Source organism: Camelus ferus, chromosome 7 (assembly GCF_009834535.1).
Source record: "Camelus ferus isolate YT-003-E chromosome 7, BCGSAC_Cfer_1.0, whole genome shotgun sequence".
Taxonomy (NCBI): Eukaryota; Metazoa; Chordata; class Mammalia; order Artiodactyla; family Camelidae; genus Camelus; species Camelus ferus.
The window spans coordinates 18,493,662-18,517,722 of record NC_045702.1 but is presented as its reverse complement, the minus strand read 5'-3'; the positions used below and the strand labels follow the sequence as shown (position 1 = coordinate 18,517,722).

Below are 24,061 nucleotides of genomic sequence, written 5' to 3'. Positions count from 1 at the left end.
GAGGGACTGTGGGCTTTGGGACAGGCAGAAAGGTTTTTGTAAAGATTTCCCATAGGGTTGAATCACCGTGGCCCCCTGTCCCCACAACGTTACAGCTTTATACAAAAACGGCCCCTCCCATGGGCCCGCCCCTCGGAGTCGGAGTCGGGGTCTGGGAGAAACCACCAGAGCAGCTGCCCCTTTGAGGGCATTGGAGGGCGAGGCGGTGACGTCAGCGCCCCTGCGAGGGGGAGAGGGTAGGAACCAGGCCCCCCAGCCCCTGCCCCGTGCCCTTGCATCAAGACGGTGTGTTTTCCCTGGTGCCCGCCCCTCTACACAGTTGTCGCCCACTGTAGCAGCCCCTTTCCACCCTGGGTCTGCCCCTGAGACTGGTCACTAGAGGTCATGCCTTTCACCCAAGAATGGGATCCCTCAGTACCCAGACTCTGCCCTTTGGCCCAATTCTGAACCTCCAGGGTGATCTGGGAAGAAGTAACTACGAGCTACACAGAGGCAGGGCTTTCCCAGGGGTAGATACAGTGCTGAGGGCTGAGAGCTGTGTCTCTAACCAGGTGTGAGGAAAGGGAGGACCACGTGTGTCGCCCGCTGGCCTCTCTCCTCACTGTGGACCTCAGACATCAGAGTTCAGGGAAGGGAGCTGGGGGAGAGGACAGCGAAGTGGATGAATACAGCCTCAGGGACGTTCAAAGCGAAGCGCATGGCCACGTGATTGCCATCAAGGTCTCCTCCCGCTTTTCCCTGAGGGGCAGAAACATTTCACATGTTTGATGGGTATTTCATTTTCCCTGCACTAGATGACCTTGAGATTGAACCTCCAGTGTGTGGCCTCAACCTCATTTCACTAGATGGTGCTTCCTTTTGCTGCCTTTCAAACTATGACTTAAAATCTAGAGGGAGAAAAAGAGACCAACTTGCCTACGTAATGATAACACACTTACAGGGGAAAACGTACGCAGAATCAAAAGACAAATAACAACATGGGAGAAACGTGAGCAGTTCTCACCCTAAGGGCTGATCTCCCCATCATGATGAACTCCTAGAGATCAATAAGGAAATAATCCAGCAGCTCAATTAAACCAGCAAAGAACAGAGGCTCAGAAATAAGATCCAAATGCGCTTAAGCCACAGAAAGACACTTGCAGTGATAGATACAAACTAAAACTGCATTGAAACGTTGCTTTTCACCAACTTGATTGAGAACACTGAATTATGGAAGACCATTCTTTTTTGGCTAGTTGCTGGTGAAATACATTGATTGCTGGTAGGAGTGCGAGATAATGCGACCCTTTATAGGAGCAATTTGGAAACATCCATAAAACCTACAAATGTGCCTCCTGTTTCACCCAGCAATCCCACCTGTGGGAATTTATCCTGTAATCACACTTGCATACAAATGAAAAAAATGTGGGTAAAATATTTGCATTGTTTGGAATAGCAGAAAGACTGGGAAACCCTTAAGTGCCCATCAGTAAGAAATTGGATAAATAAATTGTGATACATTCACAAATCAGAATGTTCTTCAGTGCTGAAAAAGAATGAAAATGTTTCATATTGCTATGGAAAGCTTAATACTGTTAATTGGATAAAAGCAAGCTATAAAATAATGTTCCTGTACCTGCTACCTTTGTCTAACAAAGGGGGAAAATAAGAATTATACTTTTGTTTGCTTGATGCTACATAAACAGTGGAAGGTTACAAAGAGATGGATAAAAGAGATTACCTGTTAAGAATGAGTGGAGGAGGCAGAAGCAGAGTGTAAGTCAAATAAACATTTCTCAGTATCAACTTTATCGTGTTTTGATTTTTGAACCGTGCGGCTTTATTATCTATTTAAAATTAAACTGAATAAAATTTTAAAAGAAAAATAACAATAAAGCACTGCTTTAAGTAATTTTAAAATCTGCTACTGAAAAAAAACCCTACATGTTTTATTAACAAAGTTATTCTTTTTTTCCAGAGAAGATCAGTTTATGCAAGCAGTTGTTTTATGGTCCTGAATTTGCATACCGAGTCTCTGATCAACTAGGGAGCTTGTGAAAAATACGTATTTCTGAGTAGTCCCCAGGATATTTTGAGTTAAAAATCTCTAGGGTTGGGTTTATTAATTTATGTGTAAATAAACAATTAGCAGGGAATTACCCTGGGTATTTCTACTTCAGCACCAGGGGACCCACTTCTTGTCCCCAGGAGGAGAAGGGCAGGTGTCGGGTGCTAAGAAGAGCAGGGAGCTATCTGGTGGTGCTACGAGCTGGCTGCAACCACAGGGCTCGCAGTATTTACAGGAAAAGGGGAAAGGGGCTACAGTCTTTATTTAACCCAGGCCTGGTGACAGATCTCACAGTGCTCTACCATAGCCCGAATAAAAGTTCATTGATCGCTTTTATCAGTTGGAAAGTGGCAAGACCACTTCCTTGCTCCTCTTCCACAATGAGGACCACTCTCATCAATGCGGTGACTCACTTTGATCTTGCACCATGATTTTCCCATCTTATTTATGCACATTTTTCACCTGACAGTAATTTACTCCTTAAGTGGTTTCCTTTGACCAGCTAGCTGGGGACCCTCATCCCAACTGGCCTTACAAAGAATAATACTTCCCTGTCTTGGTTCCACTACTTTTAACCCTGCTGGGGTTTGTCCCAGCTTTGCCACTACTCTGTCATACTCTCAGCCGCCTGAGTGTACGCGAAGGCTTGTTTATTTTTCCCTGTAAAAGGAGTTTAGACCTGATAGGCAGGGACCCAGCGGGGTCATTCTTCCTCTTGGACAGCAGGGAGCAGCCTTTCCTTATTTTTTGTTAGACCTAAGTGGCTGCAATCTCAGCGCTGGCCGCTTGAGGGGGTGAGAGGAATGTGGATGGTGCCCGTGCCTTTCTTAAGGTGTGTTGGGATGTAGGGAGGAGACACACAACTAATATCTATGTGTCATTTTGAAAACTTTCAAGTATGTTAACAGACATTTTAACCCCGAATTTGTCTTCTAATTTCCCCAGATGAAATTGAAAGTTGAAGAGGCTAAAAGGGTCCCCAAAGGGGTGTGGGATAAAAGACAGGGCTGGAACCAGTGCCCAGGCGCCGCCACTTCAGTTCCCAGGCTCTGGTAGACGTGGCACCTGCTAGCCCCCCCACCCCCAGCCCCACCACCGTAGCCAGGCTGTGGGGCTCCCAACCAGCCTGCTTGGACCTTGGACAAGTTACTGAACCTTTTGAAACTCCAGTCTCCTATCTGTAAAATGGGAAGGATGATGATGATGATGATAAATAGAATCACACCTACCGTCCGGAGCTGTTGTGAGAAATAACTGAGAGAATACACGTAAAGTTTTATCATGGTGCCTGCAGGGAGTAAAGACGATATTACTGTCGGTTTCACAGAGGGTCCTGGTCTAGGGCTGTCACTTTGACTTCAGAATGACTTGGAAGTCTTGTTAAAATGCAACTTCCTGGGCTCTGTCTCAGAGCTTCTGGCTCAGTGGGTCTGGTGTGGGGCCCAGGAATTTGCATTTCTCCTAAATTCCCAGGTGATGCTGGTGCCGCTGGTCCAGGGGCCACCCTTGGAGAACCGTCCTCCTGGAAGGCTCTTTCTTCCTTCCGTACATTTCCCTCCAGGCCTAGCTCATACTCTGTTCATTTGATCACTGGTGGCCTACTCTGCCCCAGCTGTGGTTTGATCAGTAGATACACCAGGTTGAGCAAGACCAGATTTCTTCCCCAGGAAGCTCACGGCTGAAGGCCAAGGCAGACACATCCATGTACACCAGCAGCATGAGCAGACGTGTGATAGGGGAAAGCGTGGGAGGGAAGGAGGATTCCTCACTCAGGCCAGAGGGTCAGCAGGGCCAGGGCAGGGGTGTGGGGATGAGGGTCAGGAGCAGAAGGAGTCAAAGACTTTTCTGAAGAGGGTGAAGGGGTGGGTAAGACCAGAGCCCCTCAGGAAGTGCCGAGGGCAGGGGAGGAGCTGGAGAGATGTTGAGTTGCGGGGCTAATGGGCCACAGGTTGATGGATCACAGGCTGATGGACCAAAGGGTGATGGACCACAGTTGCAGCTAGAGATGGGGGTGGACCCTGTCTGGCCTTGGGTGGGAGGATGTTCCCCAGAGTGAGGGGGCTGGAGGGAGCAGATGCAGACCTGAGCAATGGGAGCAGAGTCACTTTATTAGCATAACGATGGCAGAGGGATAGGGTTTAGCTGTTGGCCACGATGGTCTCCTCAATCCAGTCTACATAGTTGCAGACCTTGGTGTAGACCCCAGGCTTGTTCTTCTGGGCGCAGCCATAGCCCCAGGAGACGATACCCTGGAGCTCTCCGTTGCAGGCCACAGGGCCACCAGAATCACCCTGGGAGGGAAAGATGGGACAAGCTTTATAAAGAGAGAGGAAAGGCGGACCAGAGGCGTGTGCAGTCTGAACCTTAAAAGACCCGGTTTCTGTCAGCTCTGTGGCTCCACATCCTTCTCACTGATGAGATGCCACCCACGCTAGCCGCCCTCGCTTCTCCACGGGACCACTGAATGGGAGCTTGCAAGCCCGCTCCCAGGGGGGGCTGCGTGGTGTCTGGGCAGGGTCTCAGCATGACAGGGTCAAGTCACCTGGCAGGAATCCTTGCCTCCCTCCAGGAAGCCGGCGCAGACCATGTTGTCAGTGATCTGTCCGGGGTACGAAGCCTCACACTCGGCCTGGCTCAGCAGGGGGGCGTCCAGGCACTGCAGCAGCTCAGGGTAGTTGACTTTGAGGATCAGGAAGAGATCAAGGAAAGGAAAACGGGGGTCAGGCCAGGACTGGAGATGGTACTCCAGGGCTGAACCTGGGGGCAGCCAGGAGAGGCCCCCCACGGAAGGGCCGGCAGTGGGTTTCAGCTCCCAGGGATGCTCTCTGCCGACCCCTCCCCTAGAGGTAATAATAGCAAGGCCTACACTGGTCCTGTCTTTTGATTCTAGGGGTCAGCTCTCTACACCTTGCATATCTCTGGTACCCAGCGCAGGGGCCTGGGTGTAGTAGGCACTTGATGTGAATTTGCAGACTGGAAGCAAGGTGGTCCAAGCTCAGGGGCTGCTGGATTCTGGGCAACGTGGCTAGGTAGGAGGCTGAAGTCGTGAGGGGCCCACTCACCGCCAGAGCTCAGGGTGTTGCCCCAGCCAGAGATGAGGCACTGGGTGCCAGCAGCCGCGCAGGCGGTGGGCAGAGCTAAGGTGGACACCCGGGTACTGAGGACTGCAGGCGACGAGAGTTTGATCAGCAGGATGTCATTGTCCAGGGTCCAGCTGTTGTAACTGGGGTGCCGGATGACCTTGGCCGCACTGATGAACTGCTCAGTGCCCTCCACAACATCGATGTTGTTTTCTCCCAGCCTCACCTCGATGCGGCTGTGGGTTTGGGGGGAGAAGGGGAAACCTGAGAGAAGTCCTGTTCTCCACAACCCGACATCTCCTCCCAGGGTACTCCCTGCTCAGGGGTGGAGGTGTGGGAATGTCACAGGGCAGAAGGGCGGTGGGTCAGTGCAGGTGAGACTGACAACCTCCATGCTTCACAGTGGGTGGGGGTGGAGCAGGGACCAGGTGAAGGGGTCTGGTTGGGGGTTGCTCCTCCATCCCCTTCTCCAGCCGCCTTTCCCATAATCCCTCAGGCAGTCAGTGTTGCGGGCATGAGAAACGAGCCACTTCAAGTTCCCCAGGCGTCCTTCTTCCTCTGTAACCTTGCTAACCACACGCAGTGACTTTGACCCCCTTCTCGCTCCGGTGAGCACCACCATCCCGTGTGATCTGCCTAGCGCTGCGCCAGCATCTGCAGCATCAGCCTCACCTGGGAACCTGTCCGACATCCCCTCTCCCGGTTCCTGCCCTGGGCCTGCTGAATCAGAAACTCTGGGGGTGGGGCCCAGAGAGCTGTGGTTTAACAGGCCTTCCAGGTGATTTTGATGCACACTCAGGTCTGAGAACCCTTGGTCCAGCCAGTGATTCTAAGCTCTGCCTGTAGAGTAGACTTGCCAGAGGCAGAGAGTGTTAAAAACTCACTGATATTCAAGCCCTCTTCCTAAAAATTCTGAGTTCAATAGGAACTGGGCATTCGTATTTTTCGAACATTTCTTAGCTGGTTTTGACATGGAGCCAACTTGGCAAAGGTGACTTGTGTGATGTCCCTGTCTGCTTTTCCTACGGGGGCATTTCCACCCCCAGAATAGTCCCTCCCTGTTTTTGTGACCGGCAGCCCCTTGCTGTTTGATCTATCTATTTAGGGTGTGCCCCTCTTCACCCGCAGCTCCCACTTCTTCCCCATCTTTGTACCAAACTCAGCAGCCCCCTGGACGGACCCCGGCTCTCAGAGAGGGCCCCGGGCGGTGGGCCTGGCCGGCAGGGGCCCAGCACTTACGACTTGTAGCAGTGAGCAGCGGACACCACCCACTGGTCGCTGATGAGGGAGCCCCCGCAGAAGTGGTAGCCGGAGTTCAGGGACACCTGGTAGGGGACGGAATTCTCCGCACAGGTGTAGCCCCCGACGATCTTGTCATCGTCGTCAGTGGGGACAGCAACTTGAGTGGAGACAGAAGGGAGAGGGCGGCTCAGCCGGAGGTGGGAGGGTGCAGCCTGGAGCCCCGCGGCTGGGCCACGCTGATCAGGATTCCCGAGCAAGCACAGCGACGAGAGGGAGGCCACAAGGGAGCGCCCCCGGTGTGTATCGCGGGAGGTGGCTCCCCCAGCCGCTCCGCGTGCCCGCAGGGCGCAGAGGTAGGGACCCCGCGGGGACGCAGGCCCAGACCTCCAGTGGCGGCACCAGGGCAAAGAAATCCCCTCACAGTGCTCTCAGTGTGATGGGGTCTCACGGGGAAGGCTTCTCTCTCTCTCTTTTTTAAAATTCTTGTCAAAAGAGTCATGTTCTAGCTTAGTCCAGAAAACTAACAAGTCACTGATCCCTTTTTAAAGAACAGTATTTGAAATAATTCCTTAAAGTATTCAGAATTACCTTGGATTATTCCTTAATGATAAATGAATAATAGCATATTATAGATGTTACTATTTCTGAGATGAATAAATCTGCAAGCACAGATCTCCCTTTATGCTTTAATATAGTTGAGAACGAACATTATGAACAATCTGATTTCTCAAATACTGTTCTGATTTTTGTGCCTTTTTTTAGTGATTTATTTATACATATAGGTATATTCCTTTTCGTATTCCTTTTGTTGTAGGCCACTACAAGGCACTGAATATAGTTCCCTGTGCTGTGCGGCAGGATCCCTGTGCTGTGCACAAAGTCTCTCTTACTCATCACCAGTCTCCTCCCCACTGTGCTTTCAGCCCCAGGCTGGGAAGGTAGGTTGGCCTAACCAGGGCAAGCTCCTGAGTGGCCCTGGCTGCACCCAGCCTCTCCCATAGCTCCAATCTCCACTGTGAGGCCAGGCACCCATTGCATACGACAAGGGTAGACACTGTTATTGGCCAAGAGAACAGTGATTTGCAATGGTGGGTGGACACCTGGGAATCTTAAAATCATCTGGGAAGTTTAAAAATTCAATGTGCAGGCCACGTCCCAGGCCAGTTACCAGGACTCCGGCAAGAGACTCCTTCCAGTCTCCCCGGGTGCATCTGAGGTTAGGAGCAGCTACAGCCAAGCCACAAGTACTAGCTCACATCACAGACCATCTCTACCTGGTCTCCCTTTCTAGTCTCTTTTGAAAAAGTCCCAAGGGGAAATGGATGGATGTTGGGGATGGAAGTGGAGTTGGGCAGAAGGGGAGAGAAGTGAGGCTTCAAGAGAGCCCAAGAGTGGGAAGGCAGGTGCTGGACAGGAAAGATAGATTATCAGAGCACAGGTAGACCGGAGAGGCCGCAGGAATGGTGGGGTGTGTATCTCCGCCGGGAGAGGGGGCCTGGACCAAGCATGAAACTCACCAGCTGCTCCAACGAAGGCAAGGATCAGGAGTGGATTCATGGTGGCAGAAGTCTAATTGAGTGGGTGACGGGGAGCCTTTATACCTCCCAAGGAGAGGGAGAGGGATGTAGGTGAGGGTGGAGGGCCACCGCTCCTCCCAGGACAAACACACCTGCAGCTTTCCCTTTCCTGGTGTCTTGCATCAGTTCTGCTATGTTTGGCCGCTCTGTGGACTCAGGACCTGCGGGAGATAAGGAACCTTACTTCTGAGGACAGAGAGGAAGACCAGCTGAGCCCAGGAGGATTCTGGGGTGAGGGAAACAGGGGAAGCCAAGACCCCACACATCACAGTTGGGCCTTCTTAAGCAGAGGAGGTGACAGTTAGGAGGAGGGAGAATGATCTGGGCCCCTAGGAATCCTCTGACCTCACAGAGATTAACTTACTTTAAGAAAAGGCTGCTACTGGGAGCACACTTGGCTTCCCAGTATCCTGGAGTCCCAAGAGAGGAAGGAGGTCCTGACTAAGCCATAGCTGTAAGCGGGAAGACCTTTCTCAAGTCCAAACCGCTGGGGAGGAAGGTCAAATCCAAAGCCTTGGGGAACCAGGATCCCAACACCAAGACGTGATGAGATGGGAGAGGCAGAGCTTCTTGGGAGTCTGGCCTTTCAGCTGGCTCTCCTTCCTACCGAGCCTTGTGGACGAGGACTGTTTGGAAGGAGGAGGGGCCAAGGGTTAAGTAGGTGTTTACCTGATACATTTGTGGGGATAGGGGACCAGTACCATGTTCCCCCTCTTCCTCACTATGAAGACACTGGTCTTTCTCACCGCTCATGCTGCCGTAGGTTCTCTTTAAGCAGCCTCGTGGTTGTGCTAGGAAACTGTACTCAGGGTGAAGGAAATTGCCCCCACCCGCTAGAAGCTGGCAGCCTGAGCTGGAATTTTAAGCTCCAGATCAGAAATTAGGAAAGGTTTGGACAATGGTAAATTGGGGTCCTGATCAGAGAATCAGCCGTAGGTAGAGAGACTGGCACTCAGTTATAAAGGTCGAGTATTAGGTGATTGATAACAAAGTTGAAGGTGGGGTAATTCTGGAATTTTCCATTTTAGATGCAGTGGGACTATTTTGCTAAGCTCAGTACAGAGTGAATCTTCCCAGAAACAATCTCAGTTTGCAAACTTCCATGGCCATTAAGACACAGCCCTCCCTGTATCTTATTGAGACACAGTCTGGCCAGAGGGGCAAGAGACGGAACTGGAGCCTGTGCTTGAGTCTAACGATGTGAACCAGGTGGAGGAGGCTGCCTGTGAGGAGACTTCTCAGCTGCTCTGAGCACAGGGTTCGTGACCGGCAGTAGTGGGCAGAGCTCCCACTTTTCTTGGAAAGGTAACAATGAGCGAACGTTCTGGAGATGGTGAACACAGTGAGAAAAGCTCGGAAGTCTGGTGGTGAGACAGGAGGTAGGCTGGGGGGATGGAGGAAATGGAACTAGAGGGAGGTGAGGGTGGGGCTCACGGCTTGAGAGGGACCACGGGGTGTCTCCTGGCCCAGTGCCTGGCACTGCTGGAAGCCAGCTTCTCCACACCAGGACACCCACCCACCCACGGCTCAGAGCTCTGCCCTCTCCCTCTGCGCACCCTCTGTTCCCTGCTGGGCTCCTGTCTAGGTGGGGATGCTGATAGATTCTTGCAGTGCCTGGCAGCTTTTATATGGAAGAGCTTTCACACCTGCCGACAGCGATGGGAAGCTGATGCCCATTTGTGTGGAATTTCAAGTCTCACTGATCATAAATGTTTTGACGCGAGGTGCGCAGAACAACATTAGTTCCATTTACAGAGGATGAGACTAAGAATAAGAAAGGTTGTGTCTCACCCAAGAATACAGATCTACAAGTGGTAGAGCTGGCCTCAAGGCTCCAGAAAGGCCTGGGAGAGCGTTGCGAGGCGTGGGAATCACTGCAGATGGCAGCTAAGGGGTCAAGCCAGAGGACAAACTACTTCCTGACCCCCAGTGATGCTTGTCTCCTGGAGGGGAGTAGAAGAGTGAATTAATCTTCCACCTGACACCTGGCTTCACAGCCTTACCTTGCCACGGTCATGGGTCCCTCCAGGACACGTCTAATGGATGGCACACCTCTCTGTGGCCACAGGTAGCTGACCTAGGTTGTGAAGTCTCCATAATGGGGACTTTTTCTGAAATATCAAATATGCTATTTTGTTTTGTCCCCCCATTATGGGGTCTTTATAGGAAGTCCTACTGTAAGATAGAGACCCTTCCTCTGCATGCCAGCGTGCCCTGGACAGGTCTGGGGTGGTGGGTGATCCTTGGTAGAAGATAAGATATTATCTTGGGAAAAGGGAGAAAGTTTTTGGATTGGTGCTTGCGGCTCTGACTCTGTCTAAAAGGGAACTCCCAAGTTTGGGGGCTTTGCTGGGTCTAAAGCCTATAGACTAACCTCCTGACATTTTGCACTCCTCATTAGAGTAAGCCAGCCCACCCACAACACGGTGTGATGTGAGTTTCTGTCAAAGTAGCAGGGATCGCCATACAGACAAAGGAGAGAGACGTGGGTGGAAGCCATTCCCTCATACTCTAGGCTCAGATGTGTAGAATGGATCAGGTCCACCTTTGCCCAAATTCAGTTTGGATAAGTCAGTGCAGCTCTTGGCACAATCATTCTAGTTCATATTTAGTGCTTGGTGTATCAAGCCACTGCCTTTGAATTAGGATAATAGTGCATAGTTTCTGTGTGCTTACTACACCAATTGTTGCGAGTCCTTCACGGACCTTTTTTTCCCCTTTATTATCATAACCACCTATGGGTTGACTGTTTCATAGATGACAAGACGAGGTTTGTGGAGTGAAGTAAATTTTCAAGGCCACACAGCCAGCAGGGGTTGAAGCGCGGCCCCCCGATGCCCGAGCCTGCATGCTCTACCACAAAACGAAAGTCGATCCTCAGCCTCATGAGGCGGGCAGCAGGTAGCATTTCCTCCTCTTTGTACTGATGAAAAAATCTAAGCTAAGAAGTTAAGTGACTTCTCCACGGTCACCCCGTGGTCACTCACATAAATGACACCAGAACCTTTCTCTGTTGAAGATACGTTCATTTCCCATCATGTTGTCACACATGCTGGAGTCTTTCCAACCTCCCACTCATCTGAAAAGTAGACTTTTGTCAGATTCCAAAGCCCTAGTTTCTTTAAAAAAAAAAAAAAAAAAAATTTGCCTCCCCAAGCCCCCCCACCCCCCCCCAGCACAGGTATTTCTCAGCTCTGAGTCACCTCCTCCCTGGCATCCGGTGTCCTTTACCACCTCCAACCAGATTATCAAATTCTGGGCTATCTTTTCTCAAAACTCCCAGATCCTCCCCACCTCCACTAATTTTTTCTGAACTGCGTATTTTCTTCATTGTGCAATTTCTCCTTCTCCAATAAGAGCGATTTCCTTGAATATCTCTGCCTGGGAATCACTGAGTCTGGACAGTGAAGGGGCGCTCTGTGCGATCAGGAAAAATTGAAGGGTGAGGCAGATGCTGGAGGCGTAGACTGGTCAGGGCTGGCTGGCTAAATGGAGAAGCCTGCTCCTCCTCCCCAGCCCCCTTCTGCTCCCCACCTCGAAGCAAGGAAGATGGGCAAGTTTTATGCCTGGGGGCCGTCCATTTGTGTATTGTATCTGTTCTTCAGGCTGATATAGAGGGGTAACTAGGGGAGGGTCTAGCAATGAAAGGTTTTTATCTAAAGATAGAGTGGTTCCTGTAACGTAATGGTCTTTCGGTTCACATTCCAGTCCCTCCTTGTCTGGTCCCTGGGCTTCTTAAGTGACTTCAGTGTCACTGAAGAGTGAGCAGAGGAAGCCCGTAGACAGTCTGGCAGCCATGACTTGTCCCATGATGCTCAGGGCTTAATAGATGACATGCATTTCTTTTTCTAAATCATATTAGATGCAGACTGAGCCCCACAAGCCAAGTTCAGTGATAAGTCTAGTCAACTGAGCTCCCTCCACTCTTTTGGGTTTTCAGAAACCCTAGACTGTGTTGTCCACTTGGGATGCAGCCAATGGTCAGTCCACTTCCTACAGGCTAACCTGTCCAGGAGGATCTCCTGAAGGCTCCCAAGGCCCGGGACTGAGCGCTCAGTCCACACAGGCGCCCACGCGGTTCCACCTGAGGACCACTCAAGTTCAGGGCCATTGCGTTTGCCTCTCTAGAACCCATCACACCTGTGCCCTTTCCCAGTCTGGGGGTGGGGCAGCCGATGGAGCCGCCCATGCTACTGGGACACCTTTCTACTCAAATAGAAAGGAAAAGCGTCTGCTCCCCCTCCCGTTAGAACAATCTAGTTCATTTTTTTAACGGGCTTACATTGTCTAAACTCAAATGCTTTTGTAGAGTTTTTCTCCAGGGAAGTCATTATTGCTTAGCCAACTCTTCTCTTTTCTTCTGAATCATATTTATTTACTCAGAGTATTATTTGCTCAGACTGCCTTAACAAAACCCCACAGACCGGGTGTCTTGAACAACAGAAAGCTATTTGCTCACAGTTCTGGGAACTCGAAGTCCACGATCAAGGTGTTGATAAAAGAAATTTTCACATACTGGGGAAAGTCATTCTGGCTCCTACCTGAATTAACTTGAATTTTATGCTACCTAAAATAGCCTATTTGTGGCTTATCAACCATACATTGTACATCTGCTTTAATTATTATAGAACAAGACACATCGATCAGAAGTAAAGAATGTCCATGTTAAAAATAAAAATTAAATGCTTCCCTTCCTGGGAGACCAGCACTGGTCCCTCTTTGCTGGTAAGACTCTTGTTTCAGATGCCAAGGCCATACTGACTCTCTGTGTATGTGCTGGTCTTTTTTTTTTTTTTTTTTTAAACTTTGAAGGAATGTATCGCTGACTTGTTCAATGTTCTTTGTTCTGACAAGACATAAAACTGTGCTGAAAGCCACGCTTCTACAGAGCAGTTCCTCAGTTATTTGAAAAGCTCTCTGCTGGGCTGTAGTTCTCCATTTGGCTCAACACAACTCCTTTCTATTCCTATTACAGATTGTTTATTGATTACTTTCCTTGACAGCGTCAGCAGGGTTGGTTCTCCTGAGGCCTCGCTCCTCGGCTTGCAGACGGCCTCTGTCTCCCTGCGTCCCCACGTGGCCTTTCCTCTGTACGCACATCCTGGGTGTCTCTCCCTGTACGCCCTCATCTCTTCTGATGAGAACACCAGCCAGACTGGATTAAGTCCATTGTAATGGCCTCATTTCAGCTTAATTATCTCTTTAAAGACCCTATCTCCAAATACAGTTACATTCTAAAGGACTGGGGTTAGGACTGAAACATATGACTTTTAGGGGAACACAGGTCAGTCCGTAACACTAAATATTTACTGAATTCCAGTGATGGTCCTGCTGTTTTTCTAAGCTACATGGAAACAGCAATGGAGAAGATACCAGTAGTCTTTGCTTTCATGGCATTTATGTGTGTGCATGTCCACACACGTAAGGAGGTATAGGAGAGGCAGACAGTACATTTAAAAATACATATTATGTATATACAGTTGACCCTTGAACAAAATGGGATTCGAGCTGTGTGAGTCTACTTATACACAGATTTCTTTTTCCCAATAAAAACTATAATATTACACTATCTGGGGTTGATTCAATCCACCAATGTGGAACTTCAGATACGGAGGGCTGACTATTTAAAGTCACAAGTGGATTTTCAACTGTGCACAAGTTTGGTCCCTAAGCTGCACCTTGTTAAGGATCAACTATATCTTTATATCAGAGTAGTGATTGGGTGTTAGGATAAAGAGATAATAGATGTGAGTGACTGGAGGCTGGGTCCACAAGTGGCCTATTAGGTAAGAAGGTCAGGAATGCTGTTTGTGGGGAGACGGTATTTGAGTTGAGAACTGATTAAGAAGATACCAGCCCTGTGAAGGTGGGGTGAGGGTGCCTTTCATTATTCAATGCTGAGTCTATAATAGAAATAAAGAGACATATTCAACCACAGGTTTTTTAAATTGAAGTATAGTTGATTTACAATGTTGTGTTAGTTTTAGGTGTACAGCATAGTGATTCAGTTATACATGTATACATGTGTATATATATTCTTTTTCAGATTCTTTTCCATTATAGGTTATTACAAGATACTGAATATAGTTCCCTGTGCTGTACAGTAGGATCTTGTTGCTTATCTATTTTATGTGTAGTAGTTTGTATCTGTTAATCCCAAACTTCTAATTTACACCCCCCACCTTTCCCCTTTGGTAACCATAAGTTTGTTTTCTATGTCTATGAGTCTGCTTCTGTTTTGTAAATAAGTTCAATTGTGTCATTTTTTTGATTCCACAGATAAGTGATATCATATGATACTTGTCTTTGTCTGATTACCTCACTTGGTATGATAATCTCTAGGTCCATCTATATTGCTGTAAATGGCATTATTTCATTCTTTTTTATGGCTGAGTAGTATTCCACTGTGTGTGTGTATGTGTGTGTGTGTGGGGGTATATATATATATGTCACAACTGCTTTATCCAGTCATCTGTTGATGGACATTTAGGTTGCTTCCATGACTTAGCTATTGTAAATAGTGCTGCTAGGAACATTGCGGCACATGAATCTTTTTGAATTCCTGTGGATATATGCCCAGGAGAGAGATAGCTGGATAACAATAATTCCATTTTTAGTTTTTTTTTTTTAATGGAATTTCCATACTGTTTTCCATAGTGGCTGAAACAAATTAGGGGAATAAACTAAAAATATAACCAAACAGGCAGTAAACAAGGATAATTATTTCTCTTGGTCTTGGCTTCAGGTGGAGGATTAAAGAGTTTGATCTGAATATTCATGACCACTAGGTAGTCAGCTCTTTGGGTTTGGCATAGACACTGTAAGGCCAGGAAGATGGACGCTGAGAATTATAAAATAAAATATCAGGTCTGTTGTCCCCCTAATTGTTTGACAGAGGCAAAAAATAAATATTTCCTAGAAAACCCAGCTATACTCTACGAATTAGGGAAAACACGAGGGTGAATTGATAATATCAAATTACATAATGCACAAGGAAATAAGCCACCCCGAGTAAGAGGCAGCCGAAACCACAAGAAAACCAGATGCATAAAGTCATCAGACATCAGCATTAACAGAGAAAGATTCCAAGTGTAAGTTCGATATTTTTAAAGAAATAAAATAACTGAAAAATACACGGGGAGCAAGAAGCTTCAAAAATGACTGCTCACATTTATAAAAGTCCCAAGTAGATTTTCTAGGAATGAAAATATAATTTACATCAAAAAGTCAACTGAAAAGTGATACAGCTTATTTGCAGCTCACATGTGAATTAGTTGATGGGATAGAGGATCTAAAGAATGTATCCCGCAGGCAGCACAGAGAAGCAGAAAGAGGGAAGTGTGAGTGGATAGAGTCTAGACGATACGGGGAACGAAAGCTGATCAAAGGCTAGAGCTACGTTTCAGGCCATCTCCCCCATGAAACGTGGACCGCCAGATTCACGGACTGAAGTTCTGGCCCTTGCAAAGACCTTCCTCTGTAAAGAAACGTGTTCACTGTAATGATGACTGCAGAGTAAAGTGCAACCTATGCAGGCAACATGCCCGTGGTTTTTTCAACTGAAAATAGGGGATTTCCCATGAAAACCTGAGTGTGGGTTGAAGGTAAAGAGGCTCGGCTGGGGGCGGGGAGAGCGGTGGAATAGGAATGTGCGCCATGAAGCTGGAATTTGCTCCTGCCATCAAATCGTGCCTTTTTCAACCTACGCATGGGTCTTGTCTTAATGATAGGTTTCCACTTCGTATCAGAAAAATCAGTGTGTGTCCGAATTTCTAGTTTTTCAGATCGGATAACAACCAGTTCTGAATGCTGTGATGAGGCATTTAGTACAGAGCCAGGAGCAGGTTTTCAAAGAAAGAACAGTTGTTGGCAGGTCGTATGAGTTTCCACCAAAACTGCTTGCATCTGCCTTCTGATTCTCTTTTTTGGGAAAGCCAAGGGCCCTGCAGAGCATCCCTATCTGCCACGGGCTCGTCAAGAACGCCTGAGCCTGCCTGGCCTGCGGTCCAGGTGGCTGGGCCATTCCCAGCACAGCCTTGCTCTGCTACAGAACTGTCTCTTGCATGGGCCCAGCCATACAGATTAGACAGTAAATGGACCAGAGCAGCACACCCGGAAGCAGTAGATGTTAGCACCCACGTCTAGAGTGTCCAGTAAGCATTGCACCTCTTCCTCCACGGCAGATGATGTAAGATGCAGTAGCTTACCTGTCCCTTTCGAGGACACTCCAACATGTCTCACATCTGTAAACCACTCAAAAGCACACCAAGGTGGCAGGCCCCTGAAGTTTTGCAGATTACCGTTGGTCTGGCATGCCTTTGACATCCCCAGGCAGCTAGACTGCTTTACAATTTCTGTTCACCAAGAACAATCAGCGTAAGGCCATCCATGCGACGGGCCAGTATGGTAGCAAGATGACTAAGGGCCTCGTGAACCGTGCTGATGGAGAACGGGCTAAGTGTAGCCTCGAGACAAAATAGTTAAATGGTATTTGGGACTCTGCCACTTCAAGGCAAACTGTACCTGATTGTGTTTACCGAGTATTTCTAAACACTCTTCTGGAAGAAATTTTGTCCTCACCCTCCAGGAGCCACCCTTCTTGTCTGCGGGTGGAGCCCTCCAGGCGGGTCCTCCAGACCCTCTCCCCGTCCCCAGCCTACTTGTTCATGCTCACAGCCACCCACCAACACACAGGCGGCTGCATCTGCCTGAGAGCTGCGGTTTCCTGCCTCTACCAGCCTCCCAGGGATGTCAGGCCCAGCCGGGTGGGAGCCGGCAGGAGGGAGCCAGGGTTCTTGCTCAGATCTGTGATCTGGGCCCAGCACTGTGTCAGCGCTGCAGAAGTAAGAGCTGCTGTCTTCAGGGCTCACACTGCTCACAGTCAGAACTGAGAAGTTCAGGCTTGGGCGGCTGATGGGAAACTTCTCCTTGGCAAATCCACTTTCATAAGTGGCCTGGGAGCCCTGATTTGCAGTTGCAATCAGGCTCAAGCTCTGTCCTGGACGCTGACGGTACCAGTACATGGAGATGACTTGGCTGTCGGCCTCACACTGGATCATCATGGAGACCCCGTGCTGACAGATGGCCCTGCTTGGCTTTTGAGAGACGAGAGCACCGAACGCAGAGCCTAGTTCCAGAGAGACAAAGAAACCCACGAGGGCTGAGACAAGCTTGTCCCTAGGCAGGAAAGTCTTTTACTATTTGCTCCAGTATCACCATGGCTCCCAAAGAACCCTGTACCACTGCCTCCATTTGTTTCTGTTCTGCCAACTGTCGTTCTGTAGGGATCCTCCAATCCAACATCTCCCCCCATGCTCTGACTCGTGTCCTCAGACCCTCGACTCCTCTTCTCAGCAGTTTAGCATTAACTCCAACCGTCCCCACGGGTAAGGCCATACCTAGCCCCAGGAGAAGCAGCAGAAGAGTCAGCATCTTTAGGTGGTAGCCGCTCTTCTTCCTTGAGAAAAGGCACTAAGAAGCCAGATTCAGGTTTGTCTTTCCTCACCACTGTGTACTTCCTTCCTACCATGCTCCCCCCTGCACCCCAACATAGGAAGTTGAGTTTCTGCAGAATAGGGAGTAATTAGTCTGCCCCCTAGTGGAGCTGTGTGGGTCTTCACTTCAGCTGTGTCTTCATTCACAAGGCTCCCAGCCCGCAACTGCCATCCCGCCCCCAGGTATCCATCACTTCCCCGTCCACAATTACTGATCACCTGTACGTGCTACCCTTTGGGTAGAAAGCAAGAATGAGACACGGTATTGACCTCAGGAAACGAAAGGTAAAATTTTAGATTATGTGGGAATCTTGTAACTCAGAATTTCAACTGTTTAGTTCTCACTGGGGTTGCCCCAAACTGAACTCATTTATCCTCCCCTGACGTGTGCTCCGTAAACTGGCTCCTATTCCTGAATTCCTCCCTCCTAATAAATGGTATCCCCATTCTTCTTCTTGTCCAGGCTCAGAAATTCATGTTTTCTTCTCACCTGCCTCATTTATTAATTCACAACTGAAATGCATTTTCTCTCACATCTCCTAATTTTGGTCGTTACAGTCATGACTGCTTGGTTCCTCTTTACTTGAACTCTGTATATTTATAATTTATAAAGTTTCCTCTAATTCAACTCAGCGTGGACTATGAGACAGGTCATTCCTCTGTAAAATTTGACCACAGTACTAAGGTCCTTTTTCTTCATCCGGCTGATTTCCTCTATCGTGGAACTTCCTGAAATAGTTTTTTTTAATTGAAGTATAGTCAGTTTACAATGTGTCAGTTTCTGGTGTACAGCATGTTTCAGTCATACATATACTTACATGTGTTTGTTTCCATATTCTTTTTCACTATAGGGTACTACAAGTTATTGAATATAGTTTCCTGTGCTATACAGAAGAAACTTATTGTTTATCTTTTTTATATATATGGTAGTTAGTATTTGCAAATCTCAAACTCCCAATTTATCCTTTCTCACTCTCTTTACCCCCCGGTAATCATAAGTTTGTTTTCTATGTCTGTGAGTTTGCTTCTGTTTTGTAAATAAGTTCATTTGTGTCTTTTTTTTTTTTTTTTTACATTCCACATATGAGTGATATCATGTAGTATTTTTCTTTCTCTTTCTGGCTTACTTAGCTTAGAATGATGCTCTTCAGGTCCATCCCTGTTGGTACAAATGGCATAATTTTATTCTTTTTTATGGTTGAGTAGTATTCTATTGTATAAATACACCACAACTTCTTTATCTAATCATCTGTGATGGACTTTTAGGTTGTTTCTGTGTCTTAGCTAATGTAAATAGTGCTGCTATGAACATTGGGGTGTATGCTTGTTTTTTAATTAGAGTTCCCTCTGTATATCTGTCTAGGAGTGGGATTGCTGGATCATACAGTAAGTCTATTTTTAGTTTTTTGAGGAATCTCCATACTGTTTTCCATAATGGCTGCACCAAACTACATTCCCATCAAGCAGTGTAGGAGGGCTCCCTTTTCTCCACACCCTCTCTGGCGTTTATCGTTTGTGGACTTTTGAATGACTGCCATTCTGCCTGGTGTGAGGTGGAACCTCATTGTAGTTTTGATTTGTATTTCTCTGATAGTTAGCAATATTGAGAAATTTTTCATGTCCCTGTTGGCCATTTTTATGTCTTCATTGAGGTACTGCTTGTTTAGTTCTTCTGCCCATTTTTGGATTGGATTGTTTGGTTTTTTGTTATTAAGCTGTAAAAATTGTTTATATATTCTGGGAATTAAGCCCTTGTCAGTTGCACCACTTCCAAATATTTTCTCCCATTCCATAGGTTGTCTTTTTATTTTGCTTACAGTTTCTTTTGCTGTGCAAAAGCATGTAAGTTTAATTAGATCCCTTTTGTTTATTTTTGCTTTTATTCTTATTTGCCTGGGGAGACTGTCCCAGGAGAACATTGCTAAGATTTATGTCATAAAATGTTTTGCCTATTTTTTTCTAGGAGGTTTATAGTGTCTTGTCTTATGTTTAAGTCTTTAAGCCATTTTGAGTTCTGAAATTGTTTATACTTCCATAAACTTGCTTTCCATGTATTATTTCAGTCTGTCTATGAATTAGGCTATTGAGGCAACAATTATTTCATTTTTACAGATTTTAAGACATTTTACAGATTAGGCATATAGATCTTATATAACCTATCCAGGTTGACAAAATCCAACAGTGAGTGACAGAGGCAGGACTCAAATCCATGTCTATGTGACTCCAAAGATCAAGAGCTAATGTCAGTTCTGTTAAGGACTGCCTCACTTTTGCTTGTGCCTTACTAGAGCAGAAGCTGGTGGATGACTGAGAGCTTCAGGTCTAATAGCCTAAAGTAAACGAGGGACCTGGAGGAAGAAGTTCTTGCCAAACTAACTTATTTATTTGATTCTGAGTTTCCATCTATTATAAGACATGCGGGTAAAAACATAATTGTTATTTTGGGGTGGTGGTTAGTTCCACTACATGAGAAATGAATACTGATTATAGGATTTGTCAATATTTTAGAAAAATAAATCTGTGAAAACCAGTTTTCCTTATAATAGAGGAAACGCGGTATGTTGGGGATGCTAATACTCCAGTAGCCCCTTGTATGGTGTGCACGTGTAGCTTCTGCTTCTACTGTAGCTTCTGCTTCTACGGGAGATGCTAGAGACAGAGGTTCAAAATAAACCCTACCAAGTAGTATACTGGTAAAAGGTAGAGAATAATCCAATTTTTTCTTGACATGTAGGAGTGCATCAAAATTTCCTGGTCAAATATATCAAACTTTCTTCCAAAATAACCCCCCACATCTTCTATTTTAGCCATCCTAAGGTTTCCTGAAAATTATCGAATTACTTACTGCAAGAGTCTGAAATCTAAGAAAGCGCTGACTCCCCATTCCATTTCGATGGAACAGAGCACTGCTCAGGGGTCCGGTGGATCAGCACGGATGCAGAGGTCTTCTCACTGCTGAGAGAGCCTCGAACAAAATGCTTTTGCAGGTTTTTGGACTCTAGGGCCAGGGAGGAGGGTGTGATGGGAGGGCGAGTGGTGGAGAAGCCCTGGGTACTGAGTCAGAGTGGGGAAAAATGTCCCAGGACCCCTCCCCCTCTTCCCACTTGAAGGCCTTGGCCGAGGGGCCTCAGGAAGACCCCTCCCCAAGCCCCAAGGCCTCAAATAAAGAGACTTAAGGATGCAGTCTTAGGACCAGTAATGCAAATCTTATGAAGAAGAATGACAAGCCCTGGGGGGTCTGAATGCTTGACTGCAGCTCCCTTCAGAGACTGCCACACTGGCTGGACCCCAAGGCTGGTGTGGGGGTGGTAGCTTCCCGCTGTGAACCTGCAGATGGGTGTCTGTTTAGCTTCATAACTGAAACTAAGCGAGGTGAGATGCGTTGGAAGAAGCAGGTGCAGCTGCATCAGCACAGACGCGGAGAGGAGCTGGGTCTGGGGAAAGCGCTCCCTCTACCGGGGCTCCACTGAGGAGGTGGCAGCTGTGATGGGGAGGCTCCCAGGCAGCGCTGGAAACAGACTCTCAGGCTCATGCCTGTTCTGTTCCCCTGCAGTGATTTTCTGTGTCTGGGCAATGCTTTCTGTGGGAAATTAAAAAAAGAAAAAAAAACTTTGGGGAGACTGTAGGACTCCCAGACACCCTGGATGTCCACCGAGGGTAAGTGTTTGTAGATGAGATGTTCTGTTATTCACTGTTACTCTGTGAAGGTGTGTTCTCTCTCTTCTGGATGTTGACCCACAGCCAGGAGGCTTGTGACTCCTGCCTTTTCTCGAAGAAAGAATTCACTCCTTCATTCTAGTGGGACCGCTCACAAAACACTGCAGGGTATTTCTTTAAACTGTTTCTCTGTTATTTTTATCCAAAGTCAACCCAAGTCCTGTCTTTCATATGAGCTTTATCCTGAATGTTGTAATACACATTGATTTATTTTTTTCTTTGAATTCTTCTACATCAAAATTTAGCACTGAATCAAAATATATTTTCATATGCCCATTTTGTCTCATTAATGGTTTTGCAAATCCCCTGCATTTTGGGGCTTCTTTTTTTTCTGTATATATACAGGTTATTGAAGTATAGTCAGTTTTCAATGTGTCAATTTCTGGTGTGCAGCACAATGCTTTAGTCATGCATATACATAGATACATATATTCGTTTTCATTTTTTTTTCACCATAAGTTACTGCAAGATATTGAATATAGTTCCCTGTGCTCTACATTTTGGGATTTCTAATACTCTTTACATTGCTTGTGTACTCCCAAACAGAAGAAATTCACTTAATACTTACTGAGGGGATACTTCATTCTTAAACATAAATGAATACTTTCTCCAAATGATCGTGACTGCAGATAGAACCTAATTCTTACCACATTCTGCACCATAGTTCCCTATCAGAATTTTCAAATAAAACATTATTGACCATTCAGAGAACCTGGAGAAAGATTTATTTTTCAAAATCAGTTTTCCTCTTTTTAGATTGAATGAGCAAAACTCAAATTCCACAAACTTCCTCTTGAATCAGCACCTGGACAATAAAGTTTATGTCAACCAAGGGTTTAGATTGTGTGAGTGCCCTCTAGTGAGACATCAGGAGCAAAGATACTGAGCAGAGGAGCAAACGTACAGTAAGAGGGACAAGGGAAGGGAGGGGAAGGGAAGGGAGGGGAGGGGAGGGGAAGGGAGGGGAAGGGAGGGGAGGGGAAGGGAGGGGAAGGGAGGGGAGGGAAGGGAAGGGAGGCGGGGGGGAAGGGAGGGGAACGGAGGCCAGGGAAGGGAAGAGAAGGCTGATTTAAAAGATGGTAGGGCTGAGAAGGGCTTCCTCAGTGTGACTCTGTGAGAGGACCCTTCCTCCTGGTTGGGGCAGAGTATCATGAATTTAGACAACACATCAGGTTGAGCAGGTTAACGTCAGAATGGCCCCTAACTTGGAAAGGAGTATTGAGTGGGTCCTGAAAAATAACCCGTGCTGTTCTAGCCAAGTTGTGTGCCTGTGGGCTCGGTTCCTTCTCACTGTCTACCCGTCGTCTAATGGGCACACATGTGCCACTGGAGCAGCGTAACTCAGCCCTGAGTCACTCTTCCCTTGCATCTGCCCTTTTTGTGCAGAGAGGATGTGGCCGTGCAGTGCTGTGGATATACTGCTGGCACAGAGGTACACAGATGTCTGGCTGGTGCTGGCGGACTCCAGGGTCAGGGCGAAACGCTCTTCTTCCTGGAGACATTGTACCCTTCGGGCATATCTCCTTTCTCAACAATGTCGACATCATATGAGTAGTGCAGCAGCCGCAGACCCAGAGCTGGGTCTTGTCGATACCAGAACATTCTCTCGTGGCCCATGTCCTGTACACAGTCTATCAGAACTTTCTCTCCCATTCGTTTGACCAGATATCTTGGAATTTGGGTTACTTTTGCATCCATGAGACCTATGGAAGATGGATGGGGGAGGTGAAAAAAGAGGTCACTGGGAAGCCTGATGAAGGAATAATCTTATCCAGGGTCTAGAAATAATAGAACAAAGGTTTGCCATGAACTCCCCAGACTCACCTACTCCCAGGAAACAAAAGGCACAGAGGAGCCTGATTCCCATGGCAGGTTTAAGGCAAGGGTGCATCTTTCCCCAGGACCAGGCTCTGGGCAAATTGACTATGAAGTCCCTGTCCCGCCCACACTCGTGATCTCTCAGCCACCTGCTAGATTCTAGAGAGGTTGGAAGAGCTAAAGTGAAAGCCATCCCTTTTCTTTGTGAGAGAGTGTGTGTGTGTGTGTGTGCGCGCACGTGGTGATCTGTAGAAAGAACTGCTTACAAGGTAAGCCCTTGGCTTGATCTGGGAACTTGTTTCGGGAGCACTCCCACCACTTAATAACTTGTGAGTGTGATTCATTGTACCTGCCTGCAGAAACAGTGGAGTCTACGCTGAACACTGCTCTGTCTCCCTGAGTCTAGAATTTGGTATATGCTAGGCAGCAAATGCCTATGTGATCAGCTCTATGAGTTTGCTAGGACTGCCAGAATGAAGCCCCATAGGCTGCGAGACTTAAACAACAGAACTTTATTTTCTCCCTGTTCTGGAATCTAGACGTTCAAGATCATAGTGTTGGCAGGGTTGGTTTCTTTTGCCGCCTTTCTCCTTGGATGGTATGTGGCTGTCTCCTCCCTCTGTCCTCGCAGTGTCCTCCCTCTCTGTGTGTGTCTGTGTCCTAATTTTCTCTTCTTATAAGGGCATCAGGCATACTGGGGAAGGGCTCATCCCAACGGCCTCATTTAATCTTAGTTACTGCTTTAGAGAACTTATCATCCCCAAATATAGTCACATCCTGACGTACTGAGGGTTAGGACTTCACCATGTGAACTTTGAGGGGATCCAATTCAGTGCATAATACCAGCCACCCAAAGTAGAGTCTCTAACAGGCTTCTCTGGGCAGAGACATTACACACAGTTTGCTTCATTTCTATCACTGGGGTGAAAGTGTGTGCCTTCATGGGAGGGAGAGGGCATAAGAACATCTCACAAAGATTCCTCCAAACTCTGCCAATGTCTTCTTTCCCTCATGCTCTAGCTGTGTATCCTTACAAGGTCTGTGTGATGATCTTAGCCGTGAACACAACCATAATGCGAGTCTCAT

General features: G+C 47.4%; 1 protein-coding gene and 2 gene segments (V, D, J or C); all 3 read right to left on the bottom strand.

The window, feature by feature from the left end:
* The window catches only part of LOC106729699, a 387,064-nt gene that overhangs the window by 25,071 nt on the left and 337,932 nt on the right, over positions 1 to 24,061 (bottom strand).
* Positions 1 to 24,061, bottom strand: part of LOC116664829 — a 49,253-nt gene that overhangs the window by 6,377 nt on the left and 18,815 nt on the right. The window contains 1 exon segment of the C gene segment in view: positions 15,418 to 15,421. Coding sequence covers positions 15,418 to 15,421 — 4 coding nt within the window.
* On the bottom strand, positions 4,135 to 8,019 carry PRSS2 (serine protease 2). Its single transcript, XM_006185367.3, has 5 exons — positions 7,887 to 8,019; positions 6,367 to 6,526; positions 5,110 to 5,363; positions 4,590 to 4,726; positions 4,135 to 4,338 (listed from the first exon to the last, which is right to left on the bottom strand). Exons 1-5 carry the CDS (start codon positions 7,924 to 7,926, stop codon positions 4,186 to 4,188), a joined length of 744 nt encoding a protein of 247 aa, XP_006185429.1. The 5' UTR covers positions 7,927 to 8,019; the 3' UTR covers positions 4,135 to 4,185.